The sequence below is a fragment of the Guillardia theta genome, assembly GCF_000315625.1.
Source record: "Guillardia theta CCMP2712 unplaced genomic scaffold GUITHscaffold_34, whole genome shotgun sequence".
NCBI lineage: Eukaryota > Cryptophyceae > Pyrenomonadales > Geminigeraceae > Guillardia > Guillardia theta.
Window position 1 is genome coordinate 488,760 of NW_005434640.1, and position 18,092 is coordinate 506,851.

General features: G+C 55.4%; 7 protein-coding genes across 7 annotated transcripts in view; 4 read left to right on the forward strand and 3 right to left on the reverse strand.

The window, feature by feature from the left end:
- Window positions 1–389: 389 nt before the first annotated feature.
- Window positions 390–1,315, forward strand: GUITHDRAFT_152661 (hypothetical protein; the record flags this gene model as incomplete). Its single annotated transcript, XM_005832596.1, has 6 exons — window positions 390–500; window positions 548–618; window positions 664–769; window positions 815–859; window positions 1,000–1,113; window positions 1,185–1,315. 6 exons carry the CDS (start codon window positions 393–395, stop codon window positions 1,284–1,286), a joined length of 546 nt encoding a protein of 181 aa, XP_005832653.1. The 3' UTR covers window positions 1,287–1,315.
- Window positions 1,316–2,765: 1,450 nt separating this feature from the next.
- On the forward strand, window positions 2,766–5,580 carry GUITHDRAFT_163230 (hypothetical protein). The gene is made up of 9 exons (XM_005832597.1): window positions 2,766–2,876; window positions 2,922–3,845; window positions 3,938–4,007; window positions 4,159–4,230; window positions 4,272–4,364; window positions 4,410–4,526; window positions 4,576–4,644; window positions 4,716–4,897; window positions 4,950–5,580. The coding sequence occupies exons 1-9, from the start codon at window positions 2,791–2,793 to the stop codon at window positions 5,491–5,493; spliced, it is 2,157 nt and encodes a 718-aa protein (XP_005832654.1). The 5' UTR covers window positions 2,766–2,790; the 3' UTR covers window positions 5,494–5,580.
- A 43-nt stretch (window positions 5,581–5,623) lies between these two features.
- RPL30e (large subunit ribosomal protein L30e, cytoplasmic) lies at window positions 5,624–6,386 on the reverse strand. The gene is made up of 2 exons (XM_005832598.1): window positions 6,149–6,386; window positions 5,624–5,760 (listed from the first exon to the last, which is right to left on the reverse strand). Exons 1-2 carry the CDS (start codon window positions 6,369–6,371, stop codon window positions 5,651–5,653), a joined length of 333 nt encoding a protein of 110 aa, XP_005832655.1. The 5' UTR covers window positions 6,372–6,386; the 3' UTR covers window positions 5,624–5,650.
- A 3,149-nt stretch (window positions 6,387–9,535) lies between these two features.
- GUITHDRAFT_138880 (hypothetical protein) lies at window positions 9,536–10,440 on the reverse strand (the record flags this gene model as incomplete). The annotated part of the gene is made up of 3 exons (XM_005832599.1): window positions 9,536–10,043; window positions 10,098–10,172; window positions 10,226–10,440. The coding sequence occupies 3 exons, from the start codon at window positions 10,438–10,440 to the stop codon at window positions 9,536–9,538; spliced, it is 798 nt and encodes a 265-aa protein (XP_005832656.1).
- A 1,764-nt stretch (window positions 10,441–12,204) lies between these two features.
- GUITHDRAFT_152664 (hypothetical protein) lies at window positions 12,205–12,967 on the forward strand. The gene has a single exon (XM_005832600.1). It carries the CDS (start codon window positions 12,226–12,228, stop codon window positions 12,931–12,933), a length of 708 nt encoding a protein of 235 aa, XP_005832657.1. The 5' UTR covers window positions 12,205–12,225; the 3' UTR covers window positions 12,934–12,967.
- A 546-nt stretch (window positions 12,968–13,513) lies between these two features.
- SWI3 (timeless-interacting protein) lies at window positions 13,514–15,670 on the reverse strand (the record flags this gene model as incomplete). Its single annotated transcript, XM_005832601.1, has 12 exons — window positions 13,514–13,923; window positions 13,974–14,048; window positions 14,097–14,135; window positions 14,184–14,321; window positions 14,371–14,442; window positions 14,493–14,649; window positions 14,692–14,754; window positions 14,800–14,853; window positions 14,909–14,984; window positions 15,038–15,087; window positions 15,110–15,166; window positions 15,602–15,670. 12 exons carry the CDS (start codon window positions 15,668–15,670, stop codon window positions 13,514–13,516), a joined length of 1,260 nt encoding a protein of 419 aa, XP_005832658.1.
- A 2,093-nt stretch (window positions 15,671–17,763) lies between these two features.
- GUITHDRAFT_108555 (hypothetical protein) overlaps window positions 17,764–18,092 on the forward strand; it is a gene marked incomplete at both ends in the record, with an annotated part of 751 nt that continues 422 nt past the window's right edge. The window contains one exon of the mRNA XM_005832602.1: window positions 17,764–18,054. Coding sequence (XP_005832659.1) covers window positions 17,764–18,054 — 291 coding nt within the window. The remainder of the gene's footprint in view (window positions 18,055–18,092) is intronic.

Consider the following 18,092-nt stretch of genomic DNA (forward strand, 5'->3'; position numbering starts at 1 on the left):
AGCAGGAGGACGAGGAGGAGAGGAGCTGAAGCCAAGCAACAGCGGCAGGTGAACACATATCAAAGGCTGGCCTGCTGGGGATGACAAGGCAGCAGCTGGGGACCTCCTGCAGGTCACGCGTCGCTTCAGGAGGAGAACGACTGGCTGCGTGCAGCTCTGCGACTTGCAGGTCGTGGCAGGAGAGGAAAGGAGGGGCAGGAGATGAAGTCGAGCCGCAGAGTCGCACGTGAGAGGCAGCAAGGAGGAGCTGCGATCGCTACACGTCATGTTTGAGCGGCAAAAGGAGGAGGCAGAGAAGCGCATGGCGATGTTGCAGGAGCATGTCACTCGCAGTGACGAGGAGCGAAGGCAGGAGGAGCTGCTTGTGGCGACGCTACCTGACGATCTGCAGGATGTCAGAGAATCGGACATGGCAGGCGGAGGAGAGTCTGCGAGCTGCTGAGCTGAAGCTCGCAGAGGCGTCGAGACGAGAGCAGGCTTTGAAGGAGGAGTCAAGGAAGGTGAAGGCTGTCGAGGAGAGGCGGCGCTTGCGCTGACGAGTGTCAAGGCATATGAGAACGAGCAGATGAGGTTGGAGTATATCCAGGAGCTCAAGCGGAGGTTCGAGGAGGAGAAAAGGTTCAGCTCGTTGCCTTGTTGGCTCATTGTCACTATCAACCGCAGGTCTCTCGAAACAGAACTAGTGCGCATGCATGACGGACTGCGACTGGAGCGAAGCAAGAGGCTTGAGGAGGAGGCTGCTAATGCGACTCTACGGCAAGAAGTGGAGGTCTGCCTTCTCCTCCCCCATCTTCTCTCCTCTCATTCCTTGCAGCGCGTGTCGGAGGCATACAAGATTGCAATCATCAACAACAACGAGGCAAGAGAAACCCCTCACCCCCCCCCTCCTTGCTCGCTCGCTCGCCACCCCCCCCTCCTCTTTTCTCGCTCGCTCCCCCCTCCTCTTTTCTCGCTCGCCCCCCGCTCGTGCTCTCCGCCCCTTCCCCTCACAATCAGCAGGGGGCCGAGAAGGTCCGCGAGCAGACGGAGAAGATCCGCGAGATTCAGAGGCACAACAGCAACCTCACCATCCTCCTGTCTGAGATCCATCCTCGCCTCACCGTCCTCGAGCAGGTCCTCCGCTTCTCATCCCCCTCTTCTCATCCCCCCCTGTCTCTTCCTCCCCTCACCTCCAGCTACCTCAGGATGTTCTCAGCGTGTCTCGCATGGGCGCCTTCGATGCCTCCAACGGCGTTGGCGGGCGAGGAGGAGGAGCGACGCGAGAAGAGGAGGTCATCATGGCATGAGTTCACTTTCTTCTCCTTATAAGGTAAATGCTCTCGCGGAAGTACGAGCACCCTCGCTCTCGCCATCGCTTTTCCTCCTCCTTCACTTCTCTCCGCTGCTCATCGTCAGTTTCTCTCCGCGACCAGCGCTTCTCACCTGCAGCAGCTCCACCACGTATCGCTCCTCGTACAGCCTCCTCACCTCCTCTTCTGGTATGCTGTATGGTGGGCCAAGCTGCAAGCCGTCATTCTTCTCCCTCCTCCCTCCTCCTTCCTCGCGTCACCTTGCCGTTGGAATATCCGTCATGCTCCACTGTGACCAGGAGGATGCGACCCCCTCGTTCCATCAGCCCGTCGGTCACTTGCACGTACTCTCCTCGATGCTCCGGGGGGATGGCGACCAGCGCTCCTCGGTCAAAGCACGCCTGCAGCCGCGTCACCACCCACCCTCCTCTTCACTCGCAAGCGCCTCGAAGCGGCCGGCAACGCCCTCGTGCAAGAGGAAGAAATCTCCGACTAGGAAGGTAAAGGAGGCGCGGGAGGCAGGGAGATAGAGGATCATCTTTTTGAACTCCTTTCCTTCTCCTCTCGTCGCCGTCAGCTTGTGCTCTGCCTCAAGCTCCTCCACGGCAGCAGGGCAGCAGTCGACGCCGACGACCTACGGCCAGGCTTCATTCGAGCCTCCTCCTCCTCCTCCTCCTCCTCCTCCTCCTCCTCCTCACCTCCCCCTCCTACCTTGTGTCCCATTGAAGCCAGCCAAGGAAGGTCGACAGTCTTGCCGCAGAGAGGAAGAAGAATCGCCTTAGGGAAGTGAGGAGCGCTGATTCCATCCTCGAACAGCTCGAGCAGATGCGCGGAGAGCGCGGGATGCACGTGGGGGAGATGAAAGCTGGTCTGACCGTTCTAGACGAAGAAGTGAGCGCTCGGAGAGAAGCAGGGAGATGAGCAAACAGATAGGAGGGAAGGGAAGGGAGGGGGAAGGGGAAGATTAGGTATCGCTGACCTTCCAACGAGTATTCCAGGCGTCAAGCTCATCCGAGTTGCACCTTCTCCTCCTTCTCCTCCTCTCCTCCTCGTCTTCTCCTCCTCCTCGCATCCACATCATCCCCCTCATCCCCGCCATCGTCGCTCCCACCCGTCGTATCCCCAACCATTCTCTCATCGCAACTTGTTGGCCTCATCCCCACTCATCCCATGGTTATCTCGCCTCCCAGCCCCCTCATAGCCCATCACCTCAAGGTCGCATATTATTCGAATCCCGTCATAAGCTCTCGTTCCCATCCTCCTACCTTTGCGCTTTCCTGATTTGTCACCTAGAAACCTTACGAGGGGGAGCGTATGGTGCAACGGGAGGGAGGGAGGGAGGGAGGGAGGGAGGGAGGGAGGGAGGGAGGGAGGGAGGGAGGGAGGGAGAGAGCACAGGCTAGAAGGCGAGGGAGGAGACGGGGAATCTGGAGCTGATATCTGTCACTTATCTTTCTGTGTTTGCAGATGAACGTGTCTAGATGAAATTTGAGTCGCCAACATGAACGAGATGGAGCAAGAGACGCAGGAACCAGGGCGAAGGAGATCTGGAGGGAGAGCGCGAGTGATGGAGGTTCCGATGCAGCTGTGAGGGAGGGGTTTTGGTGCGTGTGTCTTCTGACGTCTATGTAGGTGGCGCAAGTACAGTGTGCTTCTGCTGTGGTTGGCGGTGGGGCTCGACCTGATCGTCTCCAAGTTGGGGTTCTGCTACCTCGGTCAGAGCATCAGCATCCTCTTCGTCGTCCTCTACCTCATCGACAACGTCAGTCTTCGTAGAGCCGTGTGCTCGTTCTGGTTCGGCATGATGGACTTGTACTTCCGTGAGATCTCCGTGGGAGGGGAGCAGAAGATTCTTCCCATCCAGGACGGACGCGCCGTCATCTTCGCGTGTGCCCCGCACGTCAATCAGTTCGTCGACCCCATCGTCGTCATGAAGGTCGTGGCGCTCAAGACGCGGCGGCACATCAGCTGGATGACAGCTGCCAAGTCCTTCGCTCGCCCGGCCATCGGCAAGTTCGCGCGAGCCCTCAAGGGCATCCCCGTCGTGCGTCCCGAAGACAACGAGGAGCGAGGAAGCGGCTTCATTACCACCCAGGGCTGCCAGGTCAGAGGCCACGGAGGAACACAGTTCACGAGGAGCTTCAAGAAAGGCTGCGTGCTGGTAGTGAAGCGCAAGGGGTCGAAGCTGAGCGGGAAGGTGGCGGAGGTGATCTCAGACGAAGAGATGGTTCTCTCCTCCCCGATGCAAGAGACTGTCAAGACCCTCCAGCCCTCCGACAACTCCAAGGCCTTCCACCGCGCACTGTCCACACCCACGACTCTCCTCCTCCTCCTCGCAACGCTGCTCCCCCTGCTCCTCCTCCTCCCCAGGGTCTTTCCCCCTAATTGGTGGCCGATGGCGTACATGCTGGCTTGCCAGCTGGCGTGTCTCATCACGAGCTTGATCTACAAGGTGCTGAGGGACGAGAGTAAGCCCGAAGAGCTCATCCGAGTCGTCGCTCCTCTCAAGGGGCTTCTCAAGGTTGCCTCCTCCGGCCGTCTGAGCTCCCTCGCCAGGTTGACAAGGCGACTCTACTCTCCCCCTTCTCCTCGCTTCATTTCTCTTCCTCCTCTTGCTCCCCTCCCATTCATGCTGAGGCAAGCAGCAGGCATGAGCCCAAGAAGAAGGGGCTGCAGACCTCCCTGCGAGCGGCAGGCGACGAGGCGACGCAGCAGGGAGTGAGCAAGCGATCCGTCGACGTCACAGAGCCATCGGCCTACAGTTTCCTACCTTACGTGGACCAGAGCGAGATGTTCGAGCAGGCATAGTTCCTCCTCTCCTCCTCTCTTCCTCCTCTCTCCTCCTCTCGCTGCTCCTCATCTCTTGCAGGTCTACGACTTCCTCCTGCATGGCGGGACCATTGGCATCTTTCCGGAGGGAGGGACACACGACGGGACGCAGGTAAGCGCGTGGGGTGAGGGAGGGGCCTGAGGTTGCCGCAGCTTCTTCCCCTCAAGTGGGGCATCAGCACCATGGTCCTCGGGGCCATGGCCAAGCACACGGGCCCAGAGCCTCTCAAGATTTCCGTGGTGCCGGTGAGGAGGAGGGAGGAGGGAGGAGGGGAAATGACATTCTGGCAGGTCGGGCTCAACTACTTCTCTCCGCATCAATTTCGCAGCACAGTGTCCGTTGACTTCGGGGACCCGATCGATGTGGATCAGGCGACCGTCGACCGATGGAGGAGCGGGAGCAAGGAGGTGAAGGTCGCAGCGGCAGCTGCAGCGGCTGACACTTGTGAATCCACAGGCGAAGCAGGAGGCCAACGCCGCCGTGATGGACCTCGTCATGGCGGGGATGAGCGCAGTGACCCTGCAGGTGAGAGGAGGGCGAACGCTTGGGGGGGAGGAGGGGGAGAGGAAGGCGGGGCAGCTGTGATGGTGGAGCAGGCGAAGGATGTGGAGACTCTGGAGCTCTACCGGACGATCCGTCGGCTTTTCGTTCCTCTTGGCTCCCGTCTGTCGGTCAAGGACAACGTCGCCCTCACTCAGAGCGTCGCCGCCAGCCTCAACTTCGAGACGCGCAAGGAACCTCGCGTCCAACACTTCCTGTCTCGGTGCCGGCAGTACAGGTGAGGCCCGTTTCCTCCTTCTTCTCTTGGCCTCTCCCTGACTCCATGGCAGCGACATGCTCACTCAGTACAAGGTGCATGACTATCAGGTGCAGCGCTTCCGGGAGCGAGCCCTCTCGGACTCCCAGCGCTTGTCCGTCATTATGAAGACTCTGCATCGCCTCTCCATGGCGCTGCTGCTCGTCGCGCTCCTCCTCCCCTGGTGGTTGTGCGTCGCCCCTGTCTCGCTCTGCATCGCCGTCGTCTCGGACTGGCAGGCGAGGAAGGCCAACAAGATGAGCGTCAAGGGAACCTGGAAGATCCTCGCCGGCACCGCCGTCATCCCCCTCACTCACTTTCTCTGCACCTGCGCCTTCTGGTTCACCTTCGGCGAGTTCGTGGGCCTCGTGTGGTTCTTCACAGCGCCGGTGGGGGGCATGCTGGCCATCTACGCGACAGAGGAGAGCTTCCAGCTGCTCAAGTCCCTCAACTCTCTTCTCTTCGTGCTCGCCAACAAGAACGCCGGCGAGCAGCTCTACAACCTCCGTGAAAGCCTCCGCAAGGAAGCCCTCGAGCTCATGCCCAGCTGCATCGGAGCTCCGGAGGGAAGGGAGTGACGGGGAGGAGTGGAGGAGGGTCAGAGTAAAGGGACTACGAGGTAGTGAAGTCCAACTGTTGGAATGAATGAACGTGCAGGAACGCGTGACAACGTGGATGATGTGCGAGTTAGAGCAACGGGAGCTAGACTGCTAACAAGAGTTTTCATTCATGTGCTTATGCTTCTCCTGGAGCTGATCTGATGATGTCTGAATCGCCAGGGTCTGTGATGGACAAGGAGGCTACGCGGAAGTACTTACCGCACGCTGTTCCGAGGTCCACGTTGTCTGCAACTAATGTCAATCTTGCGACGACTGAGGGAGCTTGCAACAACCACACAACGAAATGCACGGCGAAAGATACATAGAAGAGAAGAGACGGGATGAGATGAGAAGAGGCGGGATGAGATGAAAGAGACGGGATGAGATGAGATGAGACGGGATGAGATGAGATGAGATGTGGATATCTGGTTGGTAGCCAACACACGAAGCCTCTGAACTCCCGAAAGAGAAGAAACTTCGCTTCAGCTTCTCGTGACGTAGAAGCGATATTTTGAAAGTGAAGCACGACAGAAAGCAGAGGCAGCCATGCGATACACAAGAGACGCGATCCCGAGAAAGGACACCACAGAACGATACATGACATCACAATCAGGAATGCAAACAAAATACTCACTTCCAGAATAATGGTGGACGTTGGTCTTGGCAAGCATAGCGTAGTACTCGATCTCAGACTTTCGGAGAGGGGGGCAGTTGTTGCAGATGATGACAAGCTTGCTCTTGCCCGACCGGAGGGTCTTGAGGGTGGACTTGTATCCTAGCGTGTACTTGCCCGACTTCATCACAAGCGCCAGGCGCGAGTTGATGCTCTCCTGCGCTGTCTTCCCCTTCTTCGGCATGGCGTTCTCCTCCTCGTGTGCCCGTTCTTTTTTTTTAACCCCCACCCCCCTCTCTCCTCCTCCATAGGGGTGGCTTCATATACTACCCTACTACCCTTCAAATCACATAGAAAGAGTGGGGTGCATTGAGATTTCCATCACCACTATTTTTACCAGGACCCCCCTTCGAACCCGTTCTGGAGGGGTAGTGGAACATTTGGATATTACAGGGGGTGGGGTAGGGCCCACGTGCTCGACCATGCTGGTCCAGGTGAGATAAATGAGGACACTGGAAGGGAAGGGAGAGGAAGGGAAGGGAGAGGAAGGGAGAGGAAGGGAAGGGAGAGGAAGGGAAGGTAGAGGAAGGGAAGGGAGAGGAAGGGAAGGTAGAGGAAGGGAAGGGAGAGGAAGGGAGAGGAAGGGAAGGGAGAGGAAGGGAAGGTAGAGGAAGGGAAGGGAGAGGAAGGGATGAGAAGAGGGGAGGGTTGTGGTCAGGTTGTCAGTATTAGGATGCGTTTCGATTACCAAGTGGGAAGAAAACGTTGGGACAAAACTACAAGGATCTCGTCCTACTGGAACTGAAGTTTTCTTCTGTAGGTCGAATACGGACATGTCAATCATGTGAAATATCCTACTGCTTGTCAAGTTCGTTGAGCAGTGATTCAACAACCCGTGAAGCTTTGTGATGTAAAGCTTTTGCACCAGTACATGGTCCTCATCGCTATCTCGAGAGCGGTTGGATGATAGAGGTGAGATTTTTTATTTTACTGTTCGTCTTGCATGTTTCTTGTCTCTTGCCCTCGCGACGAAGAAAGTTTGCGTGTTAGGAGAAGTGAAATATTTCAGCATCGTCTGTTGTTGATATGTTTTCACGTGGCCTTGTGCTACCTATGAATGATGCGCAGGGGTACTGAGCGAACTGTGATGAAACAGATTGAAGTCGTGACGTGATGGAGTGCTTGTGACATGTAAATGGTGCAGATAGGACGAAGGAGGCGCATCGACATGTAAATGGTGCAGATAGGACGGAGGAGGGGCATCGATAGCTCTGAGCAGGTGAAGTCTCATCTCTCTCTACGAGTGTCTCTTGTTGTGTGGCTGTGAGGAGAGATGCTGCACATTGGTCGAACGAGACAGCTTAGCCCGAGAGCCGGCATGTCCGGAGAACCCACTCGGGGCAGGTGTCTCCTCGTGAGAAGACTGTGTGGCTGTCTGAGCCTTGATCTTGTGGAGAAGCTCTCGCGACGTGCCAAGCGTGACAAGGTGTTGAAGCGTTTGCTCGCAGGCCGTCACTCGTCCAGGCCCCCACAAACCGATGAGCCTCCGAGGGGCTCCGCGAACAAGACCGGCCAACAGCAACAAGAGCATGGAGTTGTCATATGTAGTTCATTAATGAAACACTGAGGCTCTTGACTGTTATAATCATACCTTAGTACCGATTGATTTCTCAAAGTATAATTCCATGTATGCCCTTCATCAGCCGTCGGTTCCTTTCTGCGGCCACATGTATAGACCGTGAGCAAACACTGTATGGCAAGTCAGCCTGTACAACAAGTCGTCGAAATGCTTACAAACTCCTACGCACGAGAAGAACACGCGATTCCTCCATACTGGATTGTTCTTCAGAAGGATTCGTGACATTGGAATGGTCGGTGCCCATAAGAGAGGAGTCAGCATGTTCCAGTTGACTTCGCGTTGACGTCTAGGGGGTTCGTGAGCTTCCATCACGCTGCAATCAAACGTCAGGTGACGACCGGTTCGACATGAAGTCTCTCCAAGGGGGCATAAACACCTCGTCTCCTCTTAATGTGCAGAGAAAACCAACGAAAACCAAGCACGAGAGAAGCAGCAGCCTGAAACTAGAACAATTGCCCGAAAGAAGTGGGTCGAAAGGCTTACACAAAAGATTACCACAAGTCAATTATCAGAAGACATGAAAGTTCAACACTAAGCCGAGCAGCGAGGAGCATTAGCAGCAGTGTGAGACGAGCCTAACATCAGAGGAACATGAGGAGCTGGATCTGGTGGAGCTGTTGAGGTGCCAGTACAGCAGCACATGGGGACAGCAGCAGCAGCAGCAGCAGTTAGGGCAGGTGGAGAGGAGGGGAGAAGTATGGGATAGAGGTAGGAGGGAGGCGGGAGGCGGGAGGCGGGAGGAGAAGGAGGAGAGGAAGAGAGGTAGGGGATGGAGGAGGGAGGCGGGAGGAGGGAGGCGGAGGAGGAGAGGAAGAGAGGTAGGGGATGGAGGAGGGGGAGGGGATGAAGAGGAGGTGAAGGAAGTTCTACACTCTTCCGATCATCGCCCAGCGCATGCATTACATGTTCAAGAGTTACCCACCCCATCTGAATGACCCCTACCCTGTTAATCTTGTTTCCTGTACCCCCTACCCAGTAAAATATGACCACCACAGGACCCAGCTCTTTTTTACTACAGCTAAACACTATCTTTTTTAACCACCCTACCCTGATCAATTCCCCAGTCTTTCCATGACACCCACCCACTCGATCATTGTTCTCAACCCCCACCCATTATTTTCCATGTCTCACCCACCCCACCCCCATCTTGGAACTCCACAAGAGATGAAACCTCTAGCTTGCAGTGCCCATGTACCCCTACCACCTCAATTTCAGTAAAAAGAAGGGGTACACCTGTGTCAGCAGGTAAGCAATGTCATAGAACGTCAGGTCCCCATGTATGAGGGCGATGAAAGAGTTGACTGAACTGAAATGCTGTTGAGGCGGACTCGAGGTTTGACGTCAGCCTGATTTTTAATGATTTTTTATTAGACCGACGGTTACCTTTTAATTAACCGTCACACGGTTGCCAAAGTTGTACGCCTGATACTAACTTAACTTGAGTACGCCGCCACCTGGCACTGCTGCCAGTCACAAGTTCCGAAGTTCCCGTGGCGGCCGCTCAGTGGCAACCCGCCGACGGTGATCGGACCCGCTGCGTCCCGGAGTCCGATCACGCCGCCGCAACGCCGGGTTAAGTTACCCGTGACCGTCTGTCACTGCCGGGGCCCGTGCCATTGCAGCACTGAGCCATGGCACACCGTGTGACCCGCGGCACAGCGGCAAGGCTCGATGGAAAGCGACCCGCGCGCCGGGCGCCGCCTCTCGAGCCTCCGGGAACTTCCGGGAAGTACCGTGACGGTGTTGATCATGCCAAGTTCAATCAATTGTTACGCGACATCCCCAAACATGAGCTCTGCTGCAGGCTTACCGTCAGCGTAAGTCGTGATGTTCATCTTGACCCCCGTGAAGTTGAATGTGTATCCCAGTTTCACGTCCTGTGGCCACTTGGCAGTCACTCTTGTCTTCATCTCATCGTCGCTGTAGTAGTCCTGGTAGGGTCTGTGCCCCGAGTCGTTGTGCATCACAAACCCCAGCTTACGGTAGACGGCCAGGAGTTTCCCCGTGGGGTCGATCCGCATTAAGATCGCCTGGAAGTCTCGCTGGAAGTGCTCAACTCGGCCGAGGAAGTTGAGCCCTGGCCGACCCTTGGAGTCGTAGATGAGAGGGTATTGCTCATACTCCGTGTGGTACCCGCACCCTCCGCGCCCCTTGTTGAAGAGGAACTGTCTGAAGCTGCAGTACTTTGCCGCAAGCTCTTTTCTTTTCTTCAAGTCCTTGACAGCCAGCTGCCTCCTTTTCAGCCCGTAGCTCCAGAAAGACACTGCGCGATCCCACCTAGGTAGAACAACTCACAGGTGAGATGCATAGGCCAACGGCGAGCAAGCTCACGGGTTTCTTGTGAAGGCAAAAGAGAAATAAGATGGATTCTTCACACACTTCTCGGATATCTTGAAATGTTTCATCCTTGAGGTTCAGCAGTCACAAGAACGCGTACTGCGGCATCCCTAAAACCTCACCTTTGCTCTTTGGTGTCGCATGTCGCATTTTCAGTTGCTGCACAAAATATATCTGCCAGGTTCTCCGCGACTGAGCTTCCAGCGTTCTTAGGAATATGCAGAAGCATGGCCTTCCAACGATCGTTCATGTAGCACAAAAAGTACATCTGCGGCTGGCTGGTCTTGGAACCATCGGGACCAGGATGGGTCAAGTTGCCGAAGTCCAAGGCACGCATTGAGTGTGATTCCGCATCGTCACTTGCACTCTCTTCCAGTTCCTTTCGCTGACCTTGTTCACCTGCTTCTTGTTTCAGCCTCTTCTTGCAACAGCAGAGAGCTGCCAACCTCTCGGCGCTGATGGCGACAACTTGCCGGGTGAATAGTTGGGAATCGAAGCTGCGAGGGAAGTCAGAGCGAGGATGTCTGCATGCGCTCCAATGCTCTGACCTGGATCGATCAGTTTCTGCTCTTGTAGTAGAGGCTAAGATGCAAGGGTCAAGAGTGAGCAATAAGAACCTCAAACCTCAACTTACAACTCGGTGGAGCTGATGGTTGTTGGCCTTGTCTGAAACAGGAATAGTAATGGTTACAAGCACCTTTCGTGCAAAGAGATTAGCTTGTAGACGGCATGATGAAGATGTACCATGACAGATGCCAACCAGGTCATGACATGTTTCTTCAACATTTTCCGTGGTACTCCTAATCTCTGCTCTCCCCCAACGACATTGAAACCCTTACAACTCTGCTGTAAGTCCTCAAGTAATGCGCAGAGCCTCCTTGCTCATGATATCGACATCCTGTGGCGCCATCGACGTATCCGATGCGTTTGCTCGTCTCTTCCCTTGCTGTTCCCTCGCTCCTACGGATGACCCCTTGAGGAGAGGAGGAGGGTTCCTGCTAAGGGGGGTGCTGTCCCACTGTCTCTGAGTTGGAAGGTGGAGGGTGTGTGGGGGGATGCGGGGGGATTCAATCAATATGGTCTACCATCTGCGTGGATCACATCAGCGACCCTTCGAGCGATGAAAATGCTGAGGGCGGTGGCGGCGGTGATGTGGGTGGGGCTGATGGCGGTGGAAGGAAAGCAGGTAACAGGAGGGAAGGGAGAGTATGAAGATACCTCTCATGTCGCCTCCAGATCCTCTACCAGCCCTCCAAGTCTTCCACCTTCGTCGCCAGGGAAGAGCTTCCTTTCACCATCCAGTACGCAGGTAGACGAGCAGCGTGGTTCTGCGAACCCTCTCCTGCTTCCAGGCAGCATGACAGCATGATTCACAGACGCCAACGCCATTGAAGCCATCACCTGCTTCGACTACGTGCAGGCAAGTTCTGTCAGTGCCCCTCCATGTCCAGCTGATCTTGATGCAGCTGGGCCATTACAAGGCGCGGGTGCCCTTCGGCTGCTTTCTGCGAGCATCGACACCCCTGCTCAAGAACGTGGACGGAGTCGCAGGGTTTGGTATCCCCAAAGTCGGTGCCAATGGCGAAAAGCTGCCGATGCCTCTGCTGTGGGCGCTGACGGACCCGAGGAACGTGGAGAGCAACGCTCGCGGGTTGAAGAGGAGGTACACCTTCTTCGCGTCCAAGGACCATGGAGAAGTTCAACTGGGGGGATATGACCCGCAGTCAGTGGAGGGAGGAGAGATGAAGTACTTCAAGTCGCTCTCCTCCGGTGAATTCGTTCTTGGAGTCTCGTCGATCCGTTTGGGAACTTCACCGGAGAACGCAGTTGAAGTTTTGCGATTTCGAGATGAAGATGACAAGGCAATGGATGAAGCTGGTGGCGAAGATGTCGTTCAGGCAGAGGACAACAAGCGCAACGTCATCCCAGCTGTGCTCGATACAGGTCAGGGAGAGCGTCGAGCTGTCACTGAGCTTCTTGTGGGCTGACTGGAAGTGCAGGAACCTCGTGCCTGGTGCTGCCGTCCAACGACCACGGGGGGCTGCTGAAAGAGTCGCCATTCGAGATCTTTGTGAAGCACTTCCGCCATCCTCCCTCTCTCTTCAGTGCAGCTCACGCGAAGATGATCAACGAAGGGCTCAAGTCATCCGGCAGCAACGTCTACATGACTGTCAACGGCGAGGAGATGGTTCTCCCCTACGAAAGCCTGCTGATCACAGGGACGGACAAGCCTTGCGTTCGAGGGTCGCCGCCTCTGCAACAGGGCAGCATCATTCTGGGGGATGTGTTCTTCAGGAACTATGCCGTCTTGTTCGACATGGAACATTCATCGAGGGTGGAGCCAGCCACCATCGGCGTCGCAAAGATCAACGCGAACTACAAGATCATCCCCGAGTCGACTCCCATCATCCCCGTTAACGAGCTCGGCGAGCCTCTTGTGCGCATGCACGTGCATCGGGGAGTAGACAAACTGCCGATCGAGGACAACTCGCAGGGCACTCAGTACTTCGTGCAGCTCACGATCGGTACTCCCCCGCAGCTCTTCAAGTTGGCCTTCGACACGGGCTCTTCTACTCTCGGTGTTTTCGTGGCACCGCCGACCATGAACGACGTCATGTCCGAGGAGCTTGGCAGGCCCATCCCGGTGGTTCCCCAAGAGCTCATGAAGCAGGAGGCTCTCCTCCAGACCAAGGCAAGAGCCTTTCGTGCCCCCCCCGCGACGTCGCTAGTCCCCTGGCTTGTGCTGAGCCTCTTTGGCATTGTCGTCGTCGTGCTGCTGGTGCGAGAGAGGAGGCGAAGGATTGTAGACCCCCCCTATGATGTTCTATGATAAAACCTGAGCTGGAATGTCAGCTCGTCGGTCTCTTCCGACAGAAGGCCTGGCGAGGTCAAACGCAGGCAGTAAGTTGTCAGTCAGGCGATGTTGGTGCAGGAGTGAGGGGAGGAGGATGAAACTCTCCGACTCGTTTGATCTCATCGCATGTGCCGGGCATGACAGGCGCAATAACGTCAGTCAGCCACATCGAGCCTGAGGGGTCAGGCGAGGGAGCGAGGAGAACCGAGACGAGCTCTCTGCCCCCTGTAACACACACAAAGCTCGAGCGACAACAGATTGACAGTGAAGGATGGAAGGAGATCATGTTCCAGGTGCCTTTGCGATAATATTCAGATAGATTCAAGCACGTAGTTCATCTTGCATTTGAGCTGCTCCCATTGCATCTATTCATGTATAGTACAATGATGGTCTCGTGTAGGATCCGAGTGATGAACGAGACTCGATTCAGCTGCGCTTGGAGGTTGTGACGCGTCGCGAGTTGTGGCCAACTCTCAAGGGAGCAAGCGAGTGATCCGACGAGGTCACATCAAGACCAGCCGTCAACAGTGACCAGCTTTACTAGCAGCGCCATCTTTCATATCACATCCTCCACAAGGTCTTCCTCGTCCTCGGTCAGCTCGTTGTCATTCACAGCAACAGGCGCATCTGGCTCTGCTCTCTCGACTTGTACCGTCTCGTCTGACACGAGGTCCTTGCCAGGTAAGCTTGCTTCGACATCCTTGGCGGAATCAGTCTGCTGGCTCTCTGCTTCGTGCAACAGCAAGATTTCTGCACTCGCGTCCTCCTCCTCCTTCTTTTCTTCTTTGCTTGTCGTGCATTCCTGCACTTCTGCATCCCTCACACCTGCCGGGGACTTGGCGACACTCTTCCCCACTGAGAGAGAAGCTGCTGAGGGTTGAGGAGAGCACAAGGAGAGAGGAGGCTGGACGTCCTTGCTTGGAGTCTCGAAGGTGATGTCAGACTTGTTCTCCTCGTCGCTCTCACCTGCCAACGAGCTGTGAAGAAGAATCGCGACAAACGCGTCAGAGAATCACCGACATACGCAGCACCCTCGTCCTCCTGCCACTCGTCACCATCGTTGGTTTGTTGCTCCGCTAACTCAGGTGGATCTAGGATGGTCTTATCAGCACGGCATCCAAGCCTTCAACAAGCCTCACTGTCTGCCTCCCGCTCTTCGCTCCCTTCATCTGTCGCACCTGCCATTCCTTCACTGGTCAGCAGTTCTCATGGCAATGAGCCTCAACCTGTAGACCCCTGAGCTTGCAGAGCTTCGAGGCGCTTCTTCGCTCTCAGTCTATTTTCTTCGATTCTCTTGAGCACATCATCCGAGATGCTTGACGCAGGCTTCTCGTCACTGTTTCTTTCAGCGCTACTCTCCTCTTCTGCATTCGAGTTTAGACCGAGCAGACGCTTCTACTCTCACAGCGTTACCAACGTACTCAGCCGCCACATCTTCCTGCCACTCTTCCTGCTGCATGTACTGGTTGGGGTCCTCAGGCTCCTCTGCGTCAGCATCAGGTTGTCGCTTGACACTCCTCGCTTCACAGTGCTACCATCGTCATCCTCCTCCAGTGAGACCATCGCTTGCGGGGCCTCGCTCCCTGTCCCAGCATGCTTCTGCTGCTCCTGGTCTTCTACTGGTCCTGCTTCAAACGCGGTGGATTCCCCGGCTGATTCCTTGCCATCCTTGTCTTCCTTGTATTTGTCCGCCTGCCCCCATGTCACGGGACGCCAGCAGGGGAGAGTTTCGACCTCCACTTCACGGTATGCGTCGAGCGCTCGTTGGATCATGAACGTGTTTCCAACAGATTCGACCTGATGCAGCGTCAACCGACTGGGAGCCAACGAGACAGAAGCCACCTTGAAGATTACGTCATCGAAAGACAGGGCTGGGCAGAGCTGGTATGCCCATTCCTGCCAAGGGCAGGTCTTGTCAGTAAGATGTACGAGAAGCTTGTGTCGGAGAGACCTGGTACTTTGACATCATCAACTTCAAGTCAGTCTTTTCGTGTCCCTTTCCTTTGAACTTGGTGTCACGGAAGATTCTTTCAGGTCACAGAGTTAGAAGTCACAGCCTCGTCTGCTCTGCACAAGTCACCGGTAAAGTTTCGTAAGGCCGTCTGGTGAGATCAACTTCTCTTGAAACGCCTGCAAGTAGCAACGTCATGACCTGTGCCGGGAGGAAGGAGCTCAAGTCTTTACGTTCTTGTCCAGTCTTGCTCGCTTTCTGATATTTTGAACGATTCAGAGCACAGACAAGTAAGCATTACACACAAGAGAACCTCTTCTTGGAAGTCTTTTCATCCTTGTCCTTCTCTTCCTGATCGTCTTTCTCGCCATCTTTTGATTTCTCTTCATCATCCTGCGTCGTCAATTCTTTCAGGGATGAAATGCTTCAAACCTCGCCAACCGCCTCCATCTCACTCCCTCCAGCTCCGACTATATCCAGCTAACTATATCCCTCCACTCTGAATCTGACATTTCGGAATTGTCTGATTCTACAGTCTTATATATTACCATCCTTCAACTCCTCCACGCTTTTCCTCTCCTTTCCATCTTCGCTTTTCCCTCGATTCCCTTCTCTCGTTCCCTTCTCGTCCCCTCGTGCATTGTTCCTCTCCTCCTCTCATCATCTTCTGCTCTCCTCCTCCTCTCCTCTCACCTCCTGGCTCAGCATCTTGCCCAGCTCCGCGAACGGCATGTACGAGTGCGCCGTTCTTGCAAACGCCATGGCGCCAAACGGGAAGGGCTTCCGAGGACCACCCATCAACACCCCAATCAACACCGGAAAATACAGGGGTACTGGGTGAAATCAGGAGGGGTTCTTGGCCCTCCAAAACGGAGGGTGGCAAATTTCATACCAGGGGTACATTCGTATGAAAAGACACCGGTACCTTTGTTACCTGATTTTTGACCACCTTACATAGCTACACCCCTCTTTTACTCGATGAAATCACCCCTACTCTAGAGTTTCGCTCTCACTACCCCTCCATTCGACCTAAGAAGTAGGGTAGGAGCAGCAGATCGGTCGCAACCGCCATGGCACTTAAGGCCCTCCATGGCATGATCCATGGCATGATCCATGGCGCTGATCCTTGAAGGCTTGCAGGAAAGCATGAGATGAATCTCGAAACATGAGCTAAGGGAGTCAGTAACACTACCAGCTCCTACTAGCCGAGACAGACATCATCGACTTGCATTCAGAAATGGAGGAGTAATTTCCTCCCATAATGCCGCTCGTACAGCTTAAACCACTCAGACAGTCTTGTAGGACGGGGAGCTCGTTGGCGCCGTTCATGCTACAGGTCACAGATGACTGTCATCTGTGAGCTCATCATGGCATGTCCTTGGACGAGTATGTCATGCCGGTCAACCCTCTGACTTAACATCCTACAAGTCCGTCTCGTCCATCGTTGATCGCTTGGCTCGGAACAGCAACAATGGTGCATGTCTACCCTTATGGCGCCCAGGAGCAAGCATCGCTTTCCCTAGCAGAGCCTCCAGCTCCTCGGGTGCTTCATCACCGACTACTCGCTCGCATCTCAGGGCCAGCTGGGGACTGATGGCCGTCAGCCTTAAGGCGTCAGGGATGTATGTACACCTCCATCTCAGTCGCCGACCTCGTTGCTCTCTCTCCCGCCTTCACTGCTCGCAGTTGTCGCTCACTGTGCTCGGCATGGTTCGCTCCTTCTGGACGCTGCTGCCCCTCAGCCGCACCTGGAGGGTCCCAGTGTCCTTGCTGGACCAGGACAAGCAGGGAATTGTTAGGGATTGACAACCCTGATGATCTACCTTGAATCTGAACTTGAGCCCACTTGCTGTCTTGCGTTAAGCAAGCAAACAGGAACCTCAACACGCTCGATGAACGTATAGAAAGTTAGGATAGATTTATCATCAAACCGACAGGATAAATCGGCTAGTTAACTGAAGTATACGTAACCTCTCAAGTGACTCCTTTCAGGAATGAGCGGGCGAGGAACGAGGAGAAGTAGGAGGACCTTCGAGCAGATCGCCAGCGCTTCCTCTACCTCGTCCTCACCAACCGACGTGACGCGTACAGGATCTGAGGGCCCGATGACTCGGATCTGCTGGTCCGTCAGCTGGGCGGGCGACCCCCTGCGCCTCCTCGATTCTTCAATGCGGAGAACTGAAAGGAGGAACGAGATTTCATGCAGAGAAGGACCCCTCTTGTTACATCGATAGCCGCTCCGCAGGCCCCTTCCCCTCCTTCCTTCCTTTATCTCTACTATCTTTTTTCTCCCTCCCTCCCTCCCTCCCTCCCTCCAGTGGCCTTGTCCCCTCTCTTTCCCCTCCTCCTCCTCCTCCTCACCATCGTCGTCGTCGTCGTCGTCGTCGAGTTTGCACACATAGGAAAGTAATTTTAATTTGGTAGTAACTGGGACCTCTTGGTGTACTGCAATAAAAAAGAGTAAAGTTTAAAATGTTTTTATAGAGGAGAAAACAGAAATGGACAAAGCACGTTGGGCACAAGACAGAGAGGAGGAAGAGGGAGGGAGGGAGGGAGGGAGTGAGTGAGTGAGTGAGTGAGTGAGTGAGTGAGTGAGTGAGTGAGGGAGGGAGGGAGGGAGGGAGGGAGGGAGGGAGGAGGGAGGAGGAACTTGAGCTAGAACGGGGTAGGATTGAGAACTGGATGGAGCAGCGAGTCAACATAGAAATCAGGGCAAACAGAGCAGTAAAGGAATCAAGTGGTGCCGTACCTATCGCTGAGAGGAGGAGGAAAAGGTTGTTGTTGTTGTTGTGATTGATACTGCAGGTGGATGGAGGCAGGAGGGTTCAGTTGAGTGACATGGAGGAAGTCCCAGCATGAAGAGTCTCCTTTCCCCTTCCTCCAGGCGCAGGGAAAGCCTGAGGACGCTGCTGAGCGATGAGGCGAGCAGCCGCGAGGAGGAGATGGAAGGGCTGGGGCTGATGGCGATGTCGCTGGTGGAGGAGGATCATGGGGAGGAGGGAGGGGAGGGTCTCCCCTCGCACCTCTACATCCTCGTGCATGGCTTCAACTCCCGCGCCGAGCACCTCAACTACGTGGCCAAGGAGATGGCGAACAGGCTGGGGCCCTCGGCTGCGGTTTACAGCTCCTTCTGCAACGAAGCCAAGGTGCCCAACTTCTTGTTCCACCCGACGCACGAAGGGAT